This window comes from Trachurus trachurus (assembly GCF_905171665.1).
Source record: "Trachurus trachurus genome assembly, chromosome: 24".
Classification (NCBI taxonomy): domain Eukaryota; kingdom Metazoa; phylum Chordata; class Actinopteri; order Carangiformes; family Carangidae; genus Trachurus; species Trachurus trachurus.
Window position 1 is genome coordinate 9778966 of NC_139910.1, and position 26918 is coordinate 9805883.

A 26918-nucleotide genomic window follows, 5' to 3' on the forward strand; every position below is an offset into this window, starting at 1 on the left:
AAGAATCAGTTTTTACACTAGACAAATGCACAAAAGTGGGGTTTAAGGGACGTTTTAAAAAAAGAAAAAGATACTTCAGTTTTACAGGGAGCTTAAGTCTAATCAAAATACAGCTGTAGGCCTATATTTCAAGAAGCTTTTATGATTCAGTTATTGATACAAACACTAAGTCGACCTTTGTTCCAAGATAAATGAAGTCCCATTTCAGATTGGTAAATGACTGACTGAATTTGATTGATGCCGCACCTTATTCTAGGTTACGAGAATCAAGAGTCGCTGTCTTGTCAGTGTGGTACTACTGTTTACCTAAAGGACCCCAGAAATAGCTTTAAAAATATTATGATCACTGGTTATAGCTCGGGTGTAGCTGATCTTGACCAGGAGCAGGATTTCCATGCCTCAGATCTTCCAGGATCTAATCCAAAGGAAAAATGAATCACATTCTTTTGACTAACATCAGTGGATAAACACTGTCATGGTTAATAGTCACTGGAAAAGTCTTTGCACAACTTCCAGTATTAAAATGTAAAATGTATTAGTGAGAATAACAGAGAAACACACAGGAGGATAGTCCGACAAGAGTTTAAATAAACCACACATCATCTTCCACATTCAAAAGAAAGCTTTAATTAGAAAGTTATATACACACTGTAAAATTAAATTAAACTTTATACAAATATTAAATTACTATCTTCACACCCACTGCCATGTACAGAGGAAAAACCAAAGCTGAAAGCGTTGAAACTAAGAATCAGGATGTGTACTTTTTTTAACCTGTTATTTTCAGGGAAGCGACACCGTACAACAGTGCTTCTGAACGAAAAGTTAATTTCAGTTTTTTTTTCTTTTCAATCCCATAATATTTTTAATGCCTTGTAGCAAAAGAGAAGCAAAGGAATAGTGAAATATAGGTGCTTATAGATTCATCATTATCATCATCATCTTTATCATCATCATCACAGTAGCTGGAAAAGCTAGGGGAGGACAGAGAAGGATGGACATTTGTTTAGTCGTGTCCACAACAGAAGTAAACTCATTGATAAATACACAAAGACAGTTTTATGCATAGAATAGAAAAGAACAGAGTAAGGCCATTGGGAAAACAGAACATGTTGCAATATTGTAAAGCAACCAACGCGGAGGCTTAAGATTATACATCAAAAAAAAAAAGGAAAGAAAAGAAAATGTACAAGTCTAAGGCAACATTCTGTTTGCATTAATAATGTAGCCGTTGACAATGACGGACAGCCACAAATGCCAAATAAAATTGACAACAGATATTCAGGTGGTCGTGTTGAGTTTTTTTCTGAGCCGTTGAGCTTGAAAAGTGATTCTCAGGATCCATCTGAGTCATGCTGTTTCCACGGTGACCAGCTCAACCACCAAAGCTTTTCCAAGAGGCAATGAAAACAGAGGATGACTTCTAACAAAATAGCATGATTCTCTCTTAACTTCTGCGCTTGGCATTAGAGGAGGGAAGGGAGGGGGGGGGGGGGGGGGGGGGTGAGTGAGTGTATGTGGCGGGGGTGGGGTGCTATATAACAAAAAACTTTTTTTTCATCGTTTCACTGCAACCAGTTGCAGTTGTGTCAATAATGCACAAAAGTGGAGAGTCTTCAGTTCAGTGTGAAGGTGGGCGACAGCCAGTTCACTCTAAGGAGGCTTGTGTTTTCCAGCCATTCAGCAGAAAATGATAAATATTCTAGGTTGAGAGTGCATGAATAATACACACATTGTGTAGTGGACTCTTGGCCTGAAGTGACGCCGATTTGTTCATGTGACTTATTCAAGGCTGGGAGGGACATTTTCCTATGGTGAAAGACAGGGGACATTGTTGGAGCCAGCCTCTGATCTGAAGAGAGGCAAATCAGGAAATGGCTGTATCGAGGGCCTACCATATGAGGACAAGTCCTCTCCTGCCGAGCTGCACACCCACACACATGCACGCACACGTACACACGCACACATGGACTCAGAGCCGCACACACCAAACAATAAATAAGTGGGAAGAAAAAAAAAAAAAATGCAAACAACCTGTAAAGTGTGCCCAGTCACCAGGATCAAAGACGGCCCTCAGCCTTCAGACGGATTCTGACAATCATGTCTCCCTTTTTTCCTTATACAAGGAAGATGTGTCACACAGTCCTGGATCCTAAACACCAATCAATCCCACTCATGTGACAGAAGTGGCACCTTCCAGATACCGAGTGCAGCTGGCAACGGAAAAGAAAAGGAGCAGGTATTTTTATAGCTGTGATATGGTGCTTCGTAAAATGCTGCACCCTGCTTTTAGCTCTTGTGAAGTGGTTCGCAATCCCACTAATCCATATGCTAGACGCCAACCGGATACACAGATAGCTAGACAGCTAGAGAGAGAGAGAGAGTAGGAGAGAGAAAGAGAGAAAGAAGGAGAGAAAGAGAGAGAGAAAGAGAGAGAGAGGAGGCTTCATGCTTCATTCGGACTGTGCTGTGACAGCAATAACTAAAAACAACATGCAGCATTCACAAAGAGGGCCATAAAAACCCAGCCCGTCACTCACAACTTTTCAAGTACAGCGGGAAGACGATTCTGATTCTGAGCGCCACAGCATCTGGAGCGAACATCACAAGTTTTTTTTGTCGTTGTTGTTTTTTATTCCAGACAGAGTCGACGTGTCTCGATTGCGAGCGATGTTAATATAGAGAACTACACCTGGGAGGAGGCAAGTGTATGATAGTACGTAGCCTATAGTACACAACCGTGACTCATATGCATGTTTTTACTCATATACATAGGATCTACAGGATTTATGTTGAGCTGGCACCACTTTATGTGTCTGACTTGTCTTCGGTTTGATCCAGCAGCCGGGTCCAGTGGTGCTCCATCACTGCTTTATGATGCAGCGACTGTTGGTTGTTGGCTTTGCTCTGCATGGGTAGCAATGGTAGAAGAGGTTGCAACAGGGAATGGGCACAGTTCTAGTCTTTTCTCTGCTGGCTGCTGGCTGCTGGGGGGGGGGGGGGGGGGGGGGGGGGGGGGAGTCGAGGAGGGGAGAGGAGTAGGTTGACAGCCACAGTCAGTCCTGGTCAGCAGTGACAGATAGTGAAAGGGAGGCTCTGCTGCTGATGCTGATAGCAGGCTGGCAAGCTTCATGCTTCCTTCAGCAGGGGAATATCTGCAGGGAAACAGAACACACACACACACACACACACGTTAGAAAAGAGCAGAGGAGGCTCCAGAGCTCGGTGCAGCCAGCGCTCGGCTCGACCCACCACCAACACAGTCACGGTGTTCATACCTCTTTAAAAAAAACAGCAATCCATTCTATCGCCAGGAACATTTCGGTGTAAATTGATTTGAAATGTTTTAGTCATTTGCAGCCGCTGGCTTTGTCTGGTCTCAAATTGTGTCAGAAGTGCCAATAAAAAACCCCACAGTCCTGAATTAGACACTGAAAACTCCTAATGCTATTGTCTAAACATTTCCTGCTGTTTTTACCACTACATGCATGAGAAGTTTGAATAATAAGCTAAATTTATTCAATCATGTTTATGTGATGAGTGAGTTTATGGTTGATTACAAACTTTATCCAGTACAGACCACACACGATTTTAATTAAAACGTCTTCTGTCTCTTGATCTGAACCTGTATCTACACAATAAATAACACAGGGAGTGGGCTGACATGTCTATTAAAAAGTATTGATTTTGTTGGCCAATAAAATTACTCCTGACAGGTGTTTTTTGTCTTCACTAGTCCTTGGCATCCGGGGAAAGAGTTTGAATAACTTTGAACCAGCTGATATTTACTGAAGGCACGCAGGTGGACGTAGAAGGTGACGTGACTTTGCAGTGTTGAAATACCACAGATGTGTGTGACAATGACATCATTTGTCTGACGATGTTTATTTTTAACTCTAACCCTGTTGAGATTCTATCAGCATCTGTTGCTGCTTATAGGAAAGCCGTAACGAGGAAGTGGCTAAAACTAGAAAAACCTACGGTGGATGAGTGGATTGACTTCATTTATTACATTTTTAAGATGGAAAGAATTACTTTATTACTTTTGCCATAAGACTACAAGGTCTGTGTTTGAAAAGATAGGAAAGATGGATTCTGTATGTCAAACCAGTTCGACCATCGTTTATCTAATGCCATGTCTTATGACCCTTTCCCCCTTTTTAACTCTTTTGTATTGGTGTTTTTTTTAGTATCACAAATGTGCACAACAGCATTCATGTTCTAGGGAGTTTAGTTCTTAATTGTATATTTTATAATTTTCAGTCCATTCAGTCATTCATATCTGTATTATTTATGGAATTGCAAACATATTGCTGTGTGATTCAGTTGTAATTTACAGGTGAATGGATGAGAATGGTGAATTGTTATGTGAATGAACATGTGAACCATGGAAAATCATAATAAAAAGAGAATTGAAGAAAAAAGAAGAAAGAGCAGTATCTGCATCATTAGGACTCAAACTGTTCTTCTCTTACCATCAGAGTAATCATCCGTAGAGGTGACAGAAAGCAGACTGTTCTGGTCACTGCTCTCAGAGTCTCTGCGGAGAGGTAGGGGGCCTGCACACGCACCCCCAGGGTGCTCTCTAGCCCATGATGATGACGAGGAGGAGGAGGAAGAGGAGGAGGGGGCCTGATGTACCAGCACCGTCTCCGCCTGACGGCGGGAGGAGAAGGACGACGATGAGGAGGAGGTGGATGGCAGACAGAAGTCTAAGTCTCTGTGGTGGCGGCTTCTCCTGGGGCCGTGGCCTCCCGTGGCCCCCTGAGGAAGACCCTCGGAGAGCACGATGGGGACTCGGGTCTCTGGAGGAGCCGAGGGAGGCGGCGGAGAAGGAGGAGGACCGGATGCGCCGCAGGGTCCGCCGCTTCCGTACACAGCCTCTTCGTAGGAGGGGAGTGTCACCTGGACGCCCTCCACCATGATGGAACTGGACTGGCCCGAGACGCCCTGCTCCCTCCTGACGCACAGAGACGAGGACGGAGTGAGAACGGACGGAAAGACAAAAGCGTGGACAATGTGGCATGATGCGGTCGTGTGCGTTGCGTGCTGCGGCAGAACCTCCGGGTGGAGGAGGTGATTAGTGTTGACTGTACAATCCCTTTATAGCAGGCTGCACTAAGCCCCGAGGCCCACCACACAATCAACAAGAGTGCCAATGAGCATTAGATCAAATGGTTCTGGCCTTTTTATCACAGAGCCACAGCAGAGGTGGCGAGTAGTGACTGTGATGAGATCAACTTCTGTTTGCTTGTTTTAGTTTCACTTATCAGTAATCAAACTGGTTCAACTAGATGTGATCTGACGTAGACACCTTCACATAGTTTAGTTTCGACCATCACTCCTGAGTGATAGGTGTGTCCACGGAAAGAATGATGGGTAACATCACCTGTGTTAATTTGAGACACGGTGAAAAGTCGCTTTGAAACAATCATAAAAAAGGGCAGAGCAAACAAAGGTAAAGCTTTTTGAGACTCCCTAGCAACAGCCAGTTGTTTTAGGAGAGGAAGGCTGATTAAAAAAAACAAAAACCCACACTCTTCTCTTTAAAGCAGAAGTGAGTGATATATTTGTGTTAATATAAGTCTTAAATAGTTATATCTTCCGACAGCAATCACTTACATAGAGTGTTTGGACTGAAACACGGGTCTCTCAGTCCCTCTGCTCTGCTCTGAGCCGAAGAGAAAACATTTATCGTATCCTACAGTTTTTATCCAATGAGGAGAGAGAACGGCATGCAGGGCTGTGTGTGCAGCCAAGGAACGCCGTGAATGTGGTGACGTAGCGACGAGGACTGTTATGGTGCGTTCAAGGAAACTCGTATTTTTCCGACCGTGAAGTGGTACCAGTTCGATCTGGTACGAGTTCACCGGTCGGAAGTTACGAGTGGCCGTTATAGTGACTTTCACCGGTAAAACAGGTCGGAAAAACACGAGTGGGTTGCCTGGAACGCTACAAAGTCGTAAGTTGTGACTTGAAGCTGTAATTTACGATTTCAAAAGCCTGCCTGGAACGCAGCATTAGCGAAAACGACCGGACCACTCACTTCTGCTTTAAGTCACATTGAAAAGTAAGTGCATTTAAAACAACGTGGAGGCTGAAGGGAGATGACCCAAAAACTAATAACCTATTTAATTCATGTGATATGGAGACGTGTCAGGAACAACTTCACAATGGAGTCCATTAATGCAAGAAACAAGAAGCCAGAGGGTCAGAGGGTTTAGCAGGCAGGATAACAACAACATATCTGTCGTCCATCTCAGGGAAGAGATGATTCAACAATGCAATAAACTGGACGAGCCATTTCACAGCAAGACGTGAGTGTGTGTGTTGTGTTTTTCAAGTTTCAAATCTATTGCAGACATGCAGTCAGTACAGATTGTGTAAAGATGTGCTGAGTGGAGTTACTGGGTGATTATAACTATAAAAGTCATAACCAATGTCATAACCAATAGAAATGATGAGCCAGAGCAACCAGAATAAGATCTGAGATAAAAGAAAAGAAGCTCTGTCTTCAGTTTTCAGTTTAATAACCACTGGAACAAAATACGAACAAGCTCTGTTCTCACAGATAACGAACAATTAATTTAACAGTATGTCTGGCATTGTGATCCAGATAGGGTGAGGAGGTTGAGGAGTTTACTTAGGGGTGAGAGTGTGAGTCTTACCTGCTGTGGTGGAAGGACTTGAGCTTTGGCTGGACAAGAACAAACAACACCACTAAAAGCAGGATGAGCGCCACAGAACTCGCTGTGGACGCCACAATAGACAGAGCCGGTATACCCAGCGGAGAGGTCGGCTCTTTGTCTGAGGGACACACAAGGAGACAGAGACAGAGAGAGAGAGAGAGAGGGGACGTGAGTACGTGGGTCGTACACGTCCTCCTGCATGAGGCCATGTTTGTTTGACTACAAACAGAGACAAGGTACACGGGGGAAATGAGGTGAAGGACCTTGCGTTAGTCGGCAGCTGATCTGCATGGGGCCGTCCCACTCGCCGTTCTGGCAGGTGAGGAACTTGTAGTCTCCCTTCAGAGCGAAGCCCTCGTCACAGAAGTACTCGATGACGGTGTTCTGGGTGAGGCGGTGGCAGGGAGACGGGTGACAGCGGTAGCCCCCGTTCTCTGGTTCAGTGGGGGGTGCACACACTGGGAAGGAGAAGAAGAAGAAGAGGAGGAGGGAATTGAGTTTCATTTTATTTTATTTTTTTTTCTACAATCATGGCTGTTGTGTGCAGAAAATGTGTTTGGATGTAATTTCTACCTGTGGTCAGGGTTTGATTCCTGTGGTGTGATAAATGCTCTGATTTGGATGAAATTTCCAAGTGTCCCCTGCTGGTTCTCAAGGACAACCTCACAGTTTGTGTTTTGATACCGTCTGCTATTGAACTGATGTTATATTTATTTCAGTTTTGATGCAGGCAACCTCACAAGCCCACAAAGATGACTTTTTTTTTTTTAAGTTCATCATCTCATGTGTTTGACCTGTTATGATGAGGGATCTCTATCGGCTGGAGTTATTTCTTCTTAGACAGGCAGAAAAATGAGACGTGCATATAAGCTCAGATCATATATTGCTTGAAATTATACCAGAAACAAAAATTGCATTCTCATTTTTTTTTATCTCACTCACCAGTACTTCCTTTTTTTCTTATTATTGATTTTTAAACTTGGTACAACATTTGTCCAAGATAATTAGTTACATCTTTCAAGTCTCTAAACAACTTCCCTCCCTCCACCCAACCTTAAACTCAGAGCCATCGGTCTAAGAAAACAAGGATGCTTTGGCAACTGGAAATAAAGACAATATTCACAGCACACCTGCATGTCATCTAGTAAAAGTGGATATATAAATAATTAACTGAAAAAAGTACACATTCTGAATGTATAAAAAGAAGAAAAAGAGAATATTTATGTATGTAAAATTAAAAAAGCAAACATAAATAAATAATACCTAAATAAAACATAAATACAATTTAAAGGGTACAGTCTTACTTGGTAGATGTTAGATTTAAGGAGTTAGGATATCAAATATGATAAATGAATCCCATATTTTGTGAAAAATATGACTTTTTCTTTTTGGTTGTATGTGTGAGTCTTTCAATCGATAAGCAAGAAGAAAAGTTCATTAATCCACATGTCCAACTCACCAGTACTTCTGATGCAGCGTGGTGGTTGCTGGGACCAGGCTCCGAGGCTGGTGCAAATGATGGTGGTGGGCCCATCTGCAGTGTAGCCCGGCTCACAGCCATAGGTTAGGAGGGTGCCCGGGGCAAAAGACCCCCGGTTAGCTTCGGTCTGGTTCAGCAGGTCTCCGTGCTGCACGCTGGAGGGCCGCGCACAACCTAAAGACACAAGAACAAAGGAAGAATTTGTTTATCTATTTGTTTTTTTGTGCATGGATCCCCATTAGTCGCCACCTTGGTTTAAAGACAAACAACTTGAAATCACAAGACAGTCAAAATAGTCGAACAATTAGGTCAAACTACAAAAATATAACAACGATCCCTTATAATTAGTACAACAAACAGGATAAAACCCTTTAAAATAGTCTAGTTTATGAAAAGCAGGTAATAAGTTGCTCAAAATATGATCATTTCTTTATGCATGGCACCCTTCTTGAGTGTCTTTTTGAATCTTGATTTATTACCAATACCAATAAGATCAAGAAGAATCAGTTGGTTGTTTAAAGGCTTACATGGGTACAAGTGCTTCAGGTGTTAGAGAACAAAAGCAAGATATGGAGCTTCTTCCTCTGGCTGTGGGCAGGTCTCATGATCACTGACTGCTTGTGAAAGGGAACTACCAGCTGCAGGCCAGCAGACAAATCGGGAATCTGAACCATATTTTAATAATGTAAGGTAACAAGCTAATTACGAGGTATGCAAGTAACCTTGGTGGAGTTGAGGCTGCCTCCAGACAGGATATGGAGCATCTTAATTTTCAATTTATGCAGGGATTTCCATGTATTAAAGGCCTGCTAGGGGAAACAAGGACAATTTGTCTCACATGTGGTCTGGGTTTTTGAAGAATTAAATTCCAATATGATGTCAAATAAAAGCAGAATTTACGATGACTAATAATGTTTGTTGCGGCTTGCTCCATCCAAGTCAGAAAACAGAAAAACACTGATAGTTTTCCAGGCTCTTTAAATTTTTTAGTATTACGTTAATGTGGGTGCTGCTGTGCTGGTGGGATAATGTGCTGTTCCATCATTACACTGACACAAAATGTCTGCTGGTCTCTTTCGCAGGGAGCTGCCACCAGGGTCAAACAACTTTTCACGGGGGAAACTGTCAAGTTGACAGGCCGAGCTGATAATTAAAGCTCAGAGGTATTGTTACTTGAAACTAGGCTGCATTTTACACAGGCAAGGGAAGAAGCACTGTATCAACATGACAAGTTAGGTAGAAAGTAGACAGCCACGGTGTGAAGCACCAAGAGGATCTCAAATGCCTACAGTGGATTAAAATGTCACGAGGAGCTTCATATAGATCTTATTACTCTCGATTATCTTCTGCTCATTAGATGGTGTTGATCTCCCAACACCAACGCTGCGGGTTCTCCGGCGGTAAGACTGGTTCTTTAGGGCTGCAACTAACAGTTATTTTCATTATCGATTAATCTGTTGATTATTCAAACGATGAATTGATTATTTGTTTGGTCAATAAAATGTAAATAAATGTTGAAAAATGTCAGTCAGTGTTTCTCAAACCACAAGATAACGTCCTCAAATGTCTTGTTTTGTCCACAAACCAAAGAGATATTCAGTTTATTGTCAAAAAGGAAACAAAGAAACCAGAAACATTCATATGTAAGAAGCTGAAATCAGAGAATTTGACTTTTTTTCTTAAGAAAACTACTCGAACCGATTATTCGATTATTAAAATAGTTGACAATGTATTTAATAATCGATTATTGTTCGATTAATCAATGAATTGTTGCAGCTCTAGGATCCTTACTTGGCTCTAATGACAGACCCGAGGCTCCAAACCAGCCAATAAAAAACTGAACGAGAAAGAAGACCTGGAGTTAATTGCGGCTTGATCCATGTTCCCATGCTCCGTCTATGACAGAGCGATGTCACACCAGCTTCTTGTGTGTGTAACTTATCTGTATCTGTGCTGCACACACACATATGGAGGATATTAATACACACACACATACACATACACATGTGGAGCTGCAATCTGGCGGAAGGCAGAGAATCTAACTCCACGATCTGACATAACATTGCGACACCTGTGTAAACGGAGACACAACAGCAGGAGGCTGGAGACAATTACTGACCGAGGTTCTGTGGAAATCACAGATACCAGCAACCCAGTTTTACTGGTGCTGATCTGGCTGATATAATATGTGGCTCTGAACCAAGAATTTGGGGTTTGGCCTCAGTGGAGCACTAACTCTAAACACTTAAAATCCCTTCAGGCAATCGTATGTGAATTAAATCTGTCATAGCAAATTAAGGATTTTCAGTGTTTTATCTGTGCATCTTATCTGCCTGGTTTATTAAATAGAATTACATGATGATGTGCAGTGATTTTTCGCATAACATAAGAAAATGCATAACACCCCCACAATAAAAGAACATTAATAAAACCATCAACACTAATGACCATATGGCTCATTATTTAATCCTGGGTCTGAGCGTTTAAAAAAATCATATTAGCCACGGTCTATTGCAGTGCCTTATCACTCGCATGACATAAACAAACACACCAATACAGCAAACAGCCACTTTGTCTTGCCTGTGTCTGTTTAGAGATTGAAAGAGACTATTTCCACAGCAGTGCTTCTAACATCCTCTAATCTCCGGGGAGAAACGCGGCTCTAAGCTGGCAGCACAAGATTAAACGCAAACACTCAAATGTGCGAATGCCCATTCACACACACACAGAAACACACAGACACAGACAAGCAACACACAAACACACAGAAACAAAGTCAACACCCACAAACAAAGACACTCCCAGGACTAAAGTCATGTAATACCAAAGGGTGTGTTATTGAATTCAGATGGGGACAGATCTGCTGTGTGTGCTCAAGAATCGCTAAGTGGAACCAAACATGGACTCACCACCTGGTTCTTATAGATCTCTTGTAAAGCTATAGACGGGAAACTACTGTGGATAACAGGGCTCGCTAATAGCCCCTCTCACATTCTATCATTATCAAATACTTATGCTATGCTATAGGGCTGCAACTACCCCATTTCTCTCATTGTTTATTAATTGTATTCAATTAATAAATAAATAGCCAGTTATATGACCCACAGAATGCCAAAAAATCATCTTCAAATGAGCACAAAAGCAAAATATATTGAATGAACTCTGATCTAAGACAAAGACACATTTAAAAAACTAAATCAACCCGCAGGCTGTTTGTCATTTTTGCTGATAAGCTGATGTATAATCAATAGACTTGATAAATCATCTGATATTAGCTCGTTGCCTAGAGGAGGAGCATATGCTGAGATTATCCAGTATCCAGCTCTGACAGACGGTCAGGTTTAATGTCTCAAACACAAGCTGAAGGTTTGTCAATAGGATACAACATGATTGCACACATAGTTTTGTGCGTTAAAGTAGCGCTAATATTTCTTCCTCACACACATCCATACTCTTGATCTCTCGCACGCAAGAAACTAAATCTGCACAGCCACATTTCAGGGTGCCATTTGACACCGTGACCTGAGCAGTTGTTCACTGAACTGCTTCGCTGCGACTAAAGGCTCTCTGAGGAGGAGATGGTGCTAATGGAGGTGGTAAAGGTGATGAATTGATGACCCCAGGCTGTGAGGCAGCAGGGGACAGAAAAAGGCCTTAGGGTGCAGTTTGGGACAATAGGCTTTCGCCGGCAGCCGCTGTTATGATCTTTTGTGATGCACTGTGAGGCGGTCAATTGAACTGTAGAAGACTGATGATGACTGTTAACGGGCTTTATCATCTTTAGCTTTAGAGGTGCTCTCACATGTGCAGGATTTTCGCAGAGATCAAGGCATGTGAAAACACAAATGAATGGTGCATTTAAGCACACCAATTTATATTGTTTTAAAATAAAGGACGAAAAACTCTGTAATCACCATGTCTTAAAAAACATTGGACCCTATCAGCACCTGAAAACCAAACTGCAACAAAAGCCTCCTCCCCACTCCGCAAGTCTACACGAATCAGATCAAACTACACACTGTGTGCAAATGTGCTTCTTGATCAAAAATAATGAGGAGGGAAACAAGAGGATGAGCTTCAGATGGATGAAAAAACAGCATAATCTGGTTTTAACGCCTTAAGGATGACAATGTCCTCATCAAGAACAAGATTTTTAAGCAAAGAATGGGACAAGCTGGTTATTCTTGTAGATTTAAGCAAATCCTCTATTGTAAATGCTGTTGTTAGTTCGTTTCCTCCCTGCATTAGCATGTGGTCTGTCGATGAAGCGGTAAGAAATAGTTACAGTGTCGGGCCTCAGCTGGGTGGGGGTTAATTCTCACAGAGAGCTCAGCAGGTCACAGAGGTCACTGGAGTCAGGTCGGTCTGAAGCAGTGATTTCCAAACTGGGGGGTCAGGCCCCCAGGGGCAGCATAGAGCCACAGGGGGTTGGGGGGCGGTGTGTGTGCATTACGAGGGGGAAAAAAGGACTGAAGCAAAAAAAAAAAAAACTGGAGCTGCATTCAACACATTTCATTTCAAAACAGAAAAACAGCACGAATGAGCAGAATTTAACAGCTGCCTGCAAATACACCGACGTCAGCAAAGCTTGTAATTCATTATCCATGTTGCATTCACTGCCAGTCGTCGTCGTGACTGATAAGACCCGTTCAGTAGGTGAAGTGGGTGCCTGTGTCATTGTTTCTGCTTCTCCGTCCAGACTAAAAATGCAACGCGGCGATGTTTGACGATGACCTAAGATGGGTTCAGCATCATTTACAATCATCTCCAGGCAAAAACGCAGTGATGCATTTTAAAAACTAAATACATATTCATGTGGAAATGCATTTAGGATAAACAAACAAGTTCATGACCCTTATTCCACTGAAATCCAACAGGGATCCTTTGTGGCTGCTTCCTCTGTCTGTTTAATGATTGATAAAACTTGTGGGATGGGGTGTGGCGGCCCTTAAACGATCCATCAAGGAGGTAATAAGTTCTCCATTTTGAAACCCATGATCATTTCAGAAGAAGTCCAAAAAAAACAGTCTCTCCCCTCTCATGCAGGGAAAACCTTGTAACATGTACAAACCAGCTAGTTCTCCAAACGTCGTGTCATCGCACCATCTACACTTACACAAGTGCTTACATGCCTTCACCTGCCTTGTAACTCACACGACCAAATACATAAATTCAGAACACCTTGTATGAACATGATCTTTTACCACTTACATGCAAATTTCCAGACATGCAGTATCTTTTTTAAGGTGTTTTATTATCCAACGTAACACTACACTACTACAGCAATGACAACAACACTAGACTGAGGCCAACACTACTTTTAAAGCTGACATAAAATGACAAAGGTTACACTAATATACGGTACTGTATATCAGAGCACCTCTGTTGCTATGCTGGTTTCACTTATTCTATGATTTGATTAACAAAAAAGTCCTTTATCTCATTCATTGCGTTTTAGTGGCAAACTAACATCATGGACCTCAAATATAAAGTAGATACACTTGTATGCGCACACACACTTTCCTTCCTTCCCTTGAGAAAAGCAGCACTCAAACCGATGTCGGCTTAAAAAGTGGAAATGAAGAGAAAATCTGGAAAAGATAAAGAAATGTCAGAAAGTGGTTGTAAAACTTAGAGCTGTGAAGAAATTCAACTTAAACTCGCTCTCCCACGGGATTATACTTGTCAAGAGAAGTCAGGCTAACGTTAGAACAAGAATCTGAGCGAAATATATAAATATATTCAACTTCAAATCATTGAGGAAAAAAAAAAAGATAGGTGAGGTCAGGTAATTTTTTTTTTTTTAAAGAGTAACTAAGAAACTGAAAAAAACAAACACTGACGGGAAAATGCACTCATCATCCACTGAACAGAGGAAAGAAGAGGGGGAGGGGAGAGAGAAAGGGGAAGAGAGTGCAGAAAAACGTCAGTATCATGGAGAAGCTGTGGCCCAGAGCAATTACAAGCCAAAAAGAGACATGCCTTGGCAGGTTGACCAATAGCTCCGCGTGTTGGGGAGAGGCTCAGTACAACAACAATGGGAAGAGGAGGCGGCGGCAGGCTGCTACAGAACATACCACACTGTGGGCTGGGCGAGCACAAAACGCAGAGAGAGAGAGAGACTCTGTTAGAGGAAAAAGACTGAACGCTTGGCTCAGGATCCAGAGAGAGGTGGAGTGGTAAAGATATATACCCTCGCTGTCTCTCCTCTTTCCATCGCCCTATCAGCCTGGATTGACTGCTGGCTTTGAAAGCGCAGACACACACACACACACACTCACACACACAAGGGAAGAAAAAAAAACCTGATTAAAGCCCGATGCAATGCCAGAGTGGATTTCTGCGCACCATGTTTTGTGCTTATGAGGAAGGGAATGAGTCACAGTTAAACACAAGCTGTTCTCCCACTGGTCTGATGTTAAGAGTTTGCTCAAGAGAACGGGGTCTTTTCAGAAAATGTTGAAAACAATAATGACTAAAGCAGAGTCACACAAGTGCCTGGTGGAAACTAGTGGAAAAGTGTGAGCAAGAAAAACCACTTACACTGATTTAAAAGAAATTACAGAAATGTCTGGTACATATGTGTTTAAAGTCAGATTATCCCTTGTTTGCTTTTAATATCCACTGAAGACTTGAACAGTGCTTAAGCTTTGGCATATGCCATATTGAATTAACTGAAATTGACATTTAAAAGGATAAACTATTAGAAATCTCCTGGGCACACAACCGTAAACTGATCAAAGAGTTTAATTGGTAAAAAGGTTGGTGAAACACTTGTGCTGTAGTGGAAGGACTGGGCCAGGATGGAGGAGCCACACATGAGGATGATTGCTAATCCCAACACCCAGCGTCTTACGGCCGTGCCGGAGGAGACTCGGGCCATGGGGGGCGTTAAAATCCCCCTGCCTTACTCCCAAGTGTCTGCCTGGCTGTGAATATCTCCCTTTCCCCATCTGTTACCGATGGCACTCGCCCGCTAAGAACCAAGAGGAGGGGGAGGATTGAGGAAAACCCATGGTGGTGGTGGGGGGGGACAAGGGTTTTAGTCCTCTTTGCCCAGGCAAATTAAAATTCTAATTATCCTCTATTACAAGCTGGGAGCGCTCTCAAGCAGATCAGATACTGATGACTTCTGCATCCAGCTGTTTGGTTGCTCCACAGAACAATAGGCCATAAAGGAGGGTGTGTTTTCCACCGTTTGTGTGTGTGTTTCAAGTGTGTCGGGAAGCAGGGGAATTTGTGTGTGTGTGAATGTACGCTTAAAGAGGGGGGCTGTGTGTTGGATTAAGCTAAAGACCGAGGGGATGATGATGCTCTCTTTGGCCTGGTTAATATGTTTTTGTTGCATCGCTGGCTGCTCTCCAAGTCCTCTGTTGTTGTTTTTGATGATGTTGCTGTCATTTTTGGGACGAGGGTGTTTTTGTTTTTTGCCACGTTCCCCAGTCTCCAACGCTAATCCATGGGATTTTTTAGCCAAGCTGTTGTTATTAGAGCGCAGTACAGTGCGTGCGGTGGCGGCGGAAGCCGTGGTGCCATTGGTGTTGGAAAGAATAAGATGGCTCCCCATTCAGTTGTCTCTTGGTGGATAGCGGCTGCTCAAAACCGTCAGAGACAGAGAGAATCATGTTTTCTCTTTCTTTCTTCTGAGATTACGTAGTGTCATTTAAAAAAATTTTGTCTTTATTAAGCAGCTGACAAGTGTCGCTGAGGATGGGAAACATTGGGAAGACGGAGAGACAAGTAATGATATGGTCCCCAGCTGCAATGAAAACCAGGACGCTGTGGTTGTATCGTACTCAAGTTGAACCGAGGCCACCAGACACCTCTGAAAAATGTCTTATTAAACCCATCGTTGTCACAACGAATGAAAAAAGTAGAGTCGACTGATGTAAAATTCATTTGTAACATTTTCTAATATATTTTTTAGGGATATTTTTCATATAAAACATTGTAATAATTTACTTCCAGCTTCTTGACAAGTGTATATATTTTATGCTATGACACTAAAGTGGTTTTGGATTGTTGGCTGTACAAAACATTAAATAATGAATTTTGGTAGAGTAGATGATTTGTAGAGGAACTGCAGCACAAAATGACTAATAGTGAGGATGCACAAAGGCGATACAGTACAAACAAAAAAAAGGAATAAAGACAAAAAAATTAAAACAGAAGAAGAAGTGTTACTGGATATGTTTCTTTATAAAAAAGAGAAACTGAGGCAAACAGGCTTTCTGTTTGTTTTACGTGAGGCTCTAGAAACATCGAGTAGGTGTTTGGTGGCAGGCCTCAGGGACTTCAAGTTAATATGGACATCATCTTTCTTACAGTATCAACTCCTGAAATTCAAAGAGGCTATATTGCTGCACACAGTAATAATAAAAAAAACTGAATAAAAAGATTGATATTAAGATAATCTGTCTTCAATTCCAGACAGTTAAAATACCTTAAATATTATTAAGTAATAACTCAAACTAGAAACTGTCAGACCAGTCATCATGCAACTACAAACTGTGATATAAAGTTGAAACACAGTTTACTAGATGTGTGTGCGGAGAGTAAAAGAGTCTTGATCTCCCTCACTTTCGTTCTATCACAGACACACAACAACACGACAGATTAGTTTTCAGTGAGAGACACTTCAAACAGCGTGACGTGCCACAGCTCAGCGTGCTGACCTGGGGTGGGTGACAGACATCGGGCTGCAACATGGGACTCTCGATGTCTGGGTGAGCGATACTAGCAGTGTCATGTTCTACCGTGAGCGACTGAGAGGTCGTCATGCAGTAACACACACACACAAATATCTGCTTTCATATTCTGTTCACTCATAGCAGCTGGGCTCTGACTCAAAGAGAAAGTCAGAGAGAAAACTAAAGCACATTTTGTGGAACAAGGGGAAAGGTTATGGGAAATTAAAATAAGAACAAGAAGATGGACTTGTATTACTGCAGGACCTAAAGAATGCAGAACAAAGTTAAAACCTCCGAGCATGAAAATGAAATTTCTTTTTTACCCAAAAAGTGCTTTTTTGTTCCATCTCCTGGGCCCTTAAAGGGAAGGTGGAGGGACCTAACTGGAGGAGGAAGAGGAGGATGAAGGAGAAGAAGAGGGAGGCAGTGTGAAGGAGGTATCACGTTTTATATAAAAGCCTGAACACACACACAGATACAAGCAGACGGTTTATTCACTATGCAAGTGTAGGCTGGTGGAGTCCCAGGGCGCCTCTGTAAACAGCAGGTTGGTGTTACTCGCTGACAACCTATCTCTTGTTGTGTGAATGGTTAGGGGCACAAGATATGAATCCGGGGCGCTCGGGTCATCGCCACACACTCCTACGGAGGCCAACCGAGTGATTTGTTCTACAGTAAACAGGAAATACGCCTCAAAACATGAGTCAAATAGCTGCGGGCCTCCATGAGAGACCTTAGCTGACCACTTGTGACATCTCCTTCCTGCAGCTGCAGCGCGGAAACAAACAAAACACGCTCGCAGCAGCACACACCCATGGTGAAGGGAAGTCTCTTAACAGACAGAAACATCCCCCCCCCCCCCCCCCCCCTGCCCCCGACCCTCTACCTACCCCACCCATTCCTCCCCTGCTGTTGCAATGCATTTAGCAAGCCACGTGTGCTGCCATTACACCCCATTGTCCCTGCCCGCCCCGCCGGTGGATGGAGGGATGCAGGGGTTCACAGTGACAGATTTAAGCAGCGTGCCTCGGAAGAAAAAGCACAACAGACAACTTTGCATTTGAAGGGTTAAATATGCAAAAGAGGCCAAAGAGGAGGGTGATGGCGGCGGGGGAGGGTGAGGGGGTACCGCCACCATTGTGTGACCCTCTCTTCAACCCCTTAAAAGATACAAGCGCACACACACACACATGCATGCACACACTTTCTGCCCTGGGGTAACAGATGGGAGGATGTTAGCAGAGGCGAACAGTGAGCTTCCCCCCTTCTCTCTTCTATCACCCTCACTCCAGAGGACAGCTGGGAGGCAGACATTCCTTCTTCTCAGCTTTCAGAGGAAAACAAAAGAGTGTGTGGGACCCCTCCTACACACACGTGCACACACACACATACAGACACAAACTCCCCCCCCTCAAAAAAACTGTCAATGCAACTGTGGGCTGATCATATTTCAGCGGCCTGAGCCTGCCAGCCAGCAGAGATACGTACGTACGAGCGAGTGCTGCTGAGCCCGGGACATTTGTTGAAGGTGAAAGTCAGGGAGATAATCCCGGCCCTGCTTACCAGAGCTGGCACGCTGATGTGTTAGTAGGACCGGAGCCACTGGTGAGGGCAGTGTAAGTCTGTCCAGAGCTGTAATAGTATGGAAATTTTCCTTTAAAACTGCAGTAAGACAAAGGCTTAGTCTTGCAGCCGGCTGTTCTTTTCTGGCTGACTTATCTTTACCGGCACGCCTGGGCTGTTTGGTGAACAGGTTCACTGCAACAGCTCAGCACATACCGTACTACAGACAACACACACACACACACACAACATGAGGAGGAGAAATGAAGCGGTGATATTGCAGAGAGCAGGAAGACTTATAAGACAACAATAACAGTTTATTTCTGTTATGTTGACACAGCAGGATATGGGATTATGGTGATGTATCCTTTTCAGAAACACACAAAAAAAGGCAAAAGGAAGACAGAGATTGTGTCCCACATTTTGAATCATCTCCAGTGATCCAACAATGCGCTCATTGTTGCGGCCCCAAAGTCCATCACCGTCCTAATGAAGCCCAACTGCACTTGGATAAAGCAACTGCTTGAGCAAGTCACCATGAGAGAGAACAAATGGCAGCAGGCATCAGTGGCCTATTCAACACATGCAGCCTGCTCTGCTCAGAGAAGTGCTATGCCATTTGCTGCTGGAGTGCGTCCCGTCTTTTTTTCATAACAATGGGTTCTTCTTGCATGATAACATACAGTGTGTTTAGTTAGTATACAGCATGGACAGTTACAGATGTCCTTAACATACAGCACAGGCCACTATAATGTGAAACTGCTGCTACAGATATGCAAAGCTGGATTTTTTTCTTCTGAATAAATCCTATTGCTTATATCATGTAAAGCCTGTTGATTTCTAAACTGTATTTATGCAAAATAGTGTTTCTAACAGAGAATATAAAAGCCATGCATTAGCAAGCGATGTTAGTGTGCAAGGCGCTAAACCAGGGGTGTCAAACGTGCGGCCCGCGGGATGAATTTGTCAAGTGTGAAAAAGTTACATAGACTACAGAAGAGGCATAATATTGTTGAAAAATTGTTGTTGATAAAAGTTGTTCATAAAAGGATTGGATTTTTTTATGTGAACATCTTAATAATGTACCTCTTTGCACTAAAACAAAGGAAAAGGTTTATAGTTCTGTATTATGCTGTTATTTTACTGGTCCGACCCATCCAATCGCACTGTATGTGGCCCCTGAACTGAAATGAGTTTGACAATCCCTGTGCTAAACATTAAATAACCTGCGTTTTGGTTATGAGCAAAAACAAAACAAAACAAAATTTGATCCTGACATGACTCACTGGTATCACCAAATCTGTGCTACTGAAAAGAATAGAAAAGCTTGGATTAGCCACAGCTTATTTGTCAGGAGCAGTGAAAATATTCCCAAGGAAGTATATCAAGTTCCCGGGCACATATCCATTAGCCTCAAGTAAAAAGCCAAGCAACACATGTCAAGACAAGTTGGACAAACCATCAAGCCTTGTGAGCTAACTTGACATTTTTATAAGGAAACAGGGTTGTAGAAATGCAAATGTCACTCGGGCCAAAACATACTGGAATTGCAGAAAGTTTGCCATCGGTAGGAAGTCCAGCGATAGCGCTTCCAACAAACTACTGTTTATCATCCCGAGGAAGATACAAAGTACAGTTTATATTGCAGGTTAGACCTCCAACGTAGCAAACTGCTTGTGAACGCAAACACAGTTATAAAAATTTCCCCTTATCCTAAGTCTGGATGGGACTCCTGCCAGCAAGGTAGGAGAGCAAGTAACTTCACTCATACATCTGTCTGGGTGTGTATGTGTGCGTGTGTGTCAAAGTGTGTGAGGGAGCACAGCCAGCAAACAACAAACAAAACACTTATTGACTCACACATGCTGAAAAAGATGTCGAAGTCATTAAGCCTAAACTTATGAAATGACAGAGAAGGAAAAATCACAAGTTCTCAGGTTATTTTCAAACGTGCAAAATACGCTATATCTTTGTGACTCAAGCACAAGTGACATCTATAGTAACACACATACGCACACACAAACTCGAGCTGTCAAAGATAACAAGCTTAAAGAAGCTGACACTCAAAGCCATTGTTGGATTTATCAATAATAATAATAAAAAAACATTTCTCCAGTTTGTATTATAGGTTGATCACTGTATTTTTTTGGCTGTTGCTCAGTCTATGCTGGCAATTTAAAGAAGTCTGTGAACCGATAGCTTGCGATGGGCCATGTGTTGTTGTTGTTTTTGAGCCGAATCTGAGACACACACAGAGACATGCAGGCTTCTCATAAATCCTGACACAATTATCCAAATGGAGTCCAGTGAAGCCTACCACACAAAGACCTCCACCGCTTGGCCACTGTTCGTTACAGAAGAGAGCTGTTTACAGATGATGTAATAAGGACAGAGGGTATTAGAGTGGAGTTAAGCCAACTGGCCACCAAAACATCTCACAACTCCATCTAATGGAGTGGCTGGTTGGAGCGACGGGACTGGACGCAATAAAAAAAATAAAACAAAGAGAATAATGAGAAGTAGAAAGGAGATGCCGACTGTTAATTAGGACATTGAGCTGGCAGAAATGAGACTGAGGCATTTACAATGTACTCACATTATTAAAAGCTTAATTCTAGCCATGTTGACAAGGTTGTGGAGGAACCAGGGAGTCAATGCTTTCAGTATGCACTAAGACTCCACCTACAAGTCAGCGCCCATGCTCAACACTGAAGTGTCTTTTAGGAAGACATTTAATCCCTAACAGCTCCAGGGGTGCTGTTCTGAAACCCTCTCTCAGCTCCGACTTCTCTCTGGAGGACGATCAGCTAAGAATCATGAATTTTTGGTACCTTTTCCCTGTCTCTTCTCTTCATTTACAATCTCTATTAAACATCTATTAAACTAGAAATTGCCTAAAGAAAGAAGACAGTAGCAGTGATGGATCAATTCCTGCAGAACCAGAACCAGCAGTCTGTTAAAGGAGACACAGCTGAACGGCGCCTTACGCCCATAACAACACGTGTGGCAGGACTGCACATGCACGGCACTGACGGCCCTCCCCCCTCAGCTCCATATCAGCAGGTCTGTCAGATCAAGTGGTTTAGAGAGGAACTATGCAGGATTTGTAGCTATATGCTACATTTTTACCTCAATTAAACAGCTTTTGAGTGATTGTGATGGTTTAAAAAATGGCTTAACTTGTTACGAGGGAGAATGGAGGCTCTCCTTCCACGTGCGTGTCACTTATTGCGTCTTTTGACTGAAAAACAACTTGGCAATATCAGCGCTGCCACCTCGGTGTCCAAGCTCTCGTGTCTGCGGCACCGTGACACAAACGCACCCCGTGACCTCTTGTTCAAGACAGATGAAACTACACAGATATACACGTCGTAACATTGTATATGATATATAACGTTATCTACTACTCTACTGATTGATTTCTCACCGGCTTTGTTGTAAACAAATGCACATGGGCGAGAGGAGGGTTAGCAAAACAGCGGAAAAGCGCCCGGATTTACACAGCTCCTCTTTAATTTATTTTGTTGTAATACTGCAAAGACTGGCAGACACGTCGACTGGCAAGAAAAGTATAGCAGAAATGTTGATCAGAGCTACTGACAGAGTTTAAGTTGGACTAAAGCTAACAGCTGAATCAACAGATTTGGCACTTGTGTGCGATTCAGAGTGTTATTGCCCCATTTCCACTGTGGCATGTTGAGGCATGAAAACATGAATTTCTTCCTCTGTGCTCTAACTGATAACTGTGATGGCCACTGTTGTGATTCAGTGATGGTCATGAGGGTAGCTCTAGCTTGAAAAAAAGAAAGAAAGAAAGTCCGTCTAACCCAGCCTCTGCAGTTGTAATTCCACTTACTGTTACTTAAGATACTGCTAACAAAAGCCAAACATGCACTGCTGCTGCTTCACATTAAAAGCCTTCAACTTGAAAAGGGGCTCTATTGTGAATCAGCTGCAGGAAGTGTAGCTTTAATCACCAACATAAGAAAGTAACAGAGCTCTCCTTGGTCTACAAAGGAAGATATGCATGTCGTTTTCTGCACTTTTTAATCAGAGGATCATTTCCCAGCCTCAAGTTTTCTTAATTATATTGGGTGAAATGGGTAAATTCTTCAACTTGTCATCAGGATATTATTTTTCTACCCCGTGGAGCTGTTGCATAGAGACACATTCATGCTGCTGCTGCTGTCATGACTTCTTATCATGGTTGCTCACAGTCTGGCACTGTGTGGATGTCTCAACAATTGGCGAATTCAGCATGTGTGTAGGTGCTCGGTGCCGTATGCGTAAGCTGATGAGCATGTTTGAACATGATGCTGTTGTTGGCTAACGGTGTGACGACAAAAACCGGCCCACACTGTTTCAGTGGGCCTGAAAAAAAGACATCAAAGTGGTGAGAGAGGAAGGGGAAAAAACAAGAGTGATGAAGAAAATGGGAGACAGAAAAAAAAGTTTAAAAAAAAAGAAAAAAGATTAAGATTAACACGCATTTGTGTTTTGGCAAGTTTCTGAGGATAGAAAGCTTGACAATGCAAATCCAAACAGATCCAAGAACACAGAACAGGAGGCTATAAAGTAAAGAGATGGTCAGATGTAGGATGAAAGTAGTAAAGAAAAAGAATGAATAAAAGTCTGAGAGACAGAACCGAAGCAAAAGCTAGAGAAGACAGGAGAGACTGGGGGATATATTTAGCAGCTCATTAGTCAGAGATGTCCTCTCCTCAGCAGGCTGGTCCCTCAGATGAGGCCCTTTGGAAATCATTATGACTGCCTGCTGCTTCAACCACACACATTTCTCTGGAAAACAATTTACAAACTGCCTCTCCCCAGCCTTAATGTTACTTTAAAATAATCCCCAAGTTTTGGAGAGAGGCCCAAAAACAAAGCTTTGAACAACGCAAAGTGAATAATAAGTGCGTGGGTTTTAATTCACAGTATTAGCATAGAAAACAACCAGTGAGGGCTCGGGTTTATACATCCAACTCCATGTATCTATCTTCACTCATTTATTACGTTATCAGATTTGACCGTTTGTGTCAACGGTGCTGCCAACACCACCACTCCCTGCTTCAACACTCATTAACCTTAGAAATAAAGCAACTGTCGTCAGAAATTACAGCGTGCGGTCAGAATAATCTCACACACAGTATCGGGAGAAAAATGTAAATATCGATTACACCTGGGAGTCAAAAATGGAAAATCACGTCATTATGTATAGCTGACAATAATCCTGGCCATGTGGGACCTTCACCCAAATAACAACACCACACCATCTGGTCAGCTGTTGTAAGGTGAATGAAATGGTCTTGTGTTGTCTGTGTCCGCAGCACTGCAGTATCTGTTTCCATGGCGTGTTTCTTTGTCTGGCGAGGCGTTTAAAGTTTCCCTTCAGGGCTTGATTGGGTGGGAGAGCTGTTAAATGGCACAGGGTGAGAGCAGAGAGTGATGGCTCAAGTGATAAACACACAGGTAATGAAAGAGAAAGGCTGATGGATTCGACCAGACTGCTGCTAATGGGCTCCGGTCTCACCTGGCTAATGGCTGGAGCCTTTAAGAGAGAGGGAGAGAGAGAGAGAGAACAACGAAGAACAGAGACATCATAGAAAAAGGGGGCTGTGGTGTGCTCAATATACCCAGCCTCTCTCTCTCTCTCTCACATGGACACACACACAGAGTGAGTTAGCAGTCCTAATTGCAGACTGGTGATCTAGTGGAGCTGCAGCTTGCTGTGGTTTGGCCCGTGGCTTCCAACGCCGCCCCCTAAAAGCCCTCTTTGTTCTCACATTTCAGAAAAGGAGCCAGTAGCCAGCATATTGCTTTACTCCTGCATGAACGGCGTGCTAACAGGACTTCAGGGGGCTATTTTGAACACTTAATTGTACAGGAGTCATTGTGCGCCCCCCCCCTACCCACTCCCCACTGCAAACCCATCCTCCTATCTGCAAAAAACTTTCTGCAAACCAGCAGACTTGATGCACACTGTGGCTTCTTTGTACACACACACACACACACACACCATTTTGTTTGGCTGCAGAAAGGCAACAAGTTTCAAAGAGTACAGCTGTTTGAAGATGCCAGAAGTAGGGCATGGCTCATTCAGATATTTTCCTCTGTGGTCGAAAGCAGTGACGCTATGCTAGCCACTAGAGCCTCCTCTGTTATTAAAGTGAAATGAGAGTTGTTGGGTCTTTTTTTTTTTCCTTGAGCGTCTCTCTCTCGACTTTCGAGAAAACATCCTCACATCCTTTGGGTTGGACCTACACAGAGTGCACGCTGATTCAAGGAGAGCAGCCAAAACAATGGGTTCAGAGAGTAGACTTCGCAATAGGTCTTCTTCAGGCGCTGAGGGGAATCTATTCAACTCAGGCCAAGAATGGACAATCGATTGTTAAAAACAAACACAAATCTCAAAGGAAATTAGGAGAGGCAGCTCTCTGCTTCCCCTTCTTGCTCTCCTCCCCTTTCACCCCCCTCCCCTGCTCTTTTCTTTACCCTATGACTCCACTTTTCTTCCCGGGCCCAGGGAAAGCCATTTCCCGTTCTCACACATGAACATACATAAACGTCACCGCCTCGCAGAGCACACAGCAGGCTTGTTTGTGGGAGACTTCTGGTGCTCACTGGCGCTTTCATGTACAGCTGTAACTCAACTTCAGAGGACAAGGGTTTTTTTTTTTTTTTTAGACGGCATCGTTTATCTATTTGACTGGACCTGTAAGGATGGTCTGAGTCCCTTTTGCCTCCTGACGTATAGCGCTTGTTAGAGCTGACAACATGCCGTGTGATCATGTGAATAGACCCTTTGGCGCTGGAGTTCCCATCTTTTACTCCTTCAGTTCTGACTCACTGTCTAGGCCCACTTCCTCTGAACTCAACCACAAAGGCTCACTGTAAGGATTGACATCATATTAGCAACTGAGCACTGTTCAGCAACCATTAGTGGGAACTCAAACAGACTCAGAAAAGACATGAAACAAGACATATTTGCACTGTATCCTGAAAAATCCCCTCAGAACAACGCCATTTATCCTTTGCATATACACAACCAAAGGTGTCACTCTGTGTGTGTTTACTGGAGCCCAGCGTGAATAGAGAGGTGTTTACCTGAGCACGTTGCTGCTGTGTTTGGGAAAAAAGGGTCCTGGATCATAAACGCAAATGTAATCGCAAACGGTAATCACAAACACAAATTTGCGCGAGCCGTTTACATTAGCTCGGCAGCAGATACCCTGCTGGTAATCTTGTTTACAATGAACAGCTGAACAACAGATAAAAAAGACAAGACTTGGACTGTGATTACTTCTAAAAATAGGTTGGCTCCAAGAGGTTTTGTCACTGTGTCCTAACAGAGCGTATTAACAGGTACAAGAAATCGTTGTCCTGACCTTTCTGCAAACAACATGAAAGCACCAGAAGCAGAAGCTTAAAGCTTTTCCTGTCTTTGTTAAAGGAATCAAAAGACAGAGCAAAGAGTGCCTCAACCTTTACGCTCCATCGTCCTGGTTCTCCATCTAATTCCCCATCACTTGAAATGCCAACTTTACTAAAAAGAGACATATCTTCAAAAAGACCAAATGTGGCACCTAAACCTCCACGGACCAGAGACTACTTTGATGCTGCTCCGTGCTGTATTCTCTGGTGTTTGGCGCTTTTTGCTCTAGTTCGCAAATATTGTACAGTATATATATATTTTTTAGTATGCATTTCTATTCATACCACTCGCTGCTATTTGTATGAGTCTGGAATAAGCCTGTCAGCAGTGATGAAATTTCATATTCATGAAAATTTCCAGAGCAATCTCCATCCCTGGAACACGTCAAGGGATTACCTGTGTGAATTATGTATGGTGAGCAGCAGGGAGAGAGGCCAGTGAACAGGAGAACTAATGACATGGTGACTTTTAAAGCTTTCAAATGAGGGCCACACCTTGGTAATGTGTCTTAATTATACATTTCCGGTCCCACTTTGATGGTGTTAACGCTGCGAACTCAGGCCCTGGTTGTTTCAGTATTGTGATGTGTTGTTACATCTCTTTTTTGTGTTTACGTCTTATTGTTCTTCTTATTTATATTCCTCCATTCCCTTTGTTTTCCACTGCAACGAAAGTCATTACAGTTTAATCCCTTTTTCTTGCGTGATCGGTACTCAACAAAAATCTGCTGGAAAGGAGCAGTAGGTTACTGTATGTGTAAAAAGAAATATCCTCTTGTTTCTTTTTCTTCCTGATACATCTGTTATCAAGCATCTAAATCTTTCAATACTCAATTTAAATTGCTTGTGATGTCTGATTAAAAATGTAATTCATACTACAACGCCTGAATTGAAAATGCCATAAAAAAACAAAAAAAAAAACATCAGAAATATGACATACTGTACTCATTTATCATTAACAGGTTTGGGAAAAGATTTATTACAGCACAGTTTTATGCCATGAGCCATTTGCTGTTATTATTATACTCAACTTGTGTTCATTCAACACAACAGAGCAAATATCAA

The 26918-nt window shown here is 42.8% G+C and overlaps 1 protein-coding gene across 1 annotated transcript in view; it reads right to left on the bottom strand.

The window, feature by feature from the left end:
* Window positions 1–610: 610 nt before the first annotated feature.
* susd6 (sushi domain containing 6) overlaps window positions 611–26918 on the bottom strand; it is a 34994-nt gene continuing 8686 nt past the window's right edge. Inside the window, exons 3-7 of the mRNA XM_084000339.1 lie at window positions 8149–8343; window positions 6953–7147; window positions 6669–6807; window positions 4476–4960; window positions 611–3155 (exon numbers count right to left, since the gene is read on the bottom strand). Coding sequence (XP_083856465.1) covers window positions 3130–3155; window positions 4476–4960; window positions 6669–6807; window positions 6953–7147; window positions 8149–8343 — 1040 coding nt within the window. The 3' untranslated portion in view covers window positions 611–3129. The remainder of the gene's footprint in view (window positions 3156–4475; window positions 4961–6668; window positions 6808–6952; window positions 7148–8148; window positions 8344–26918) is intronic.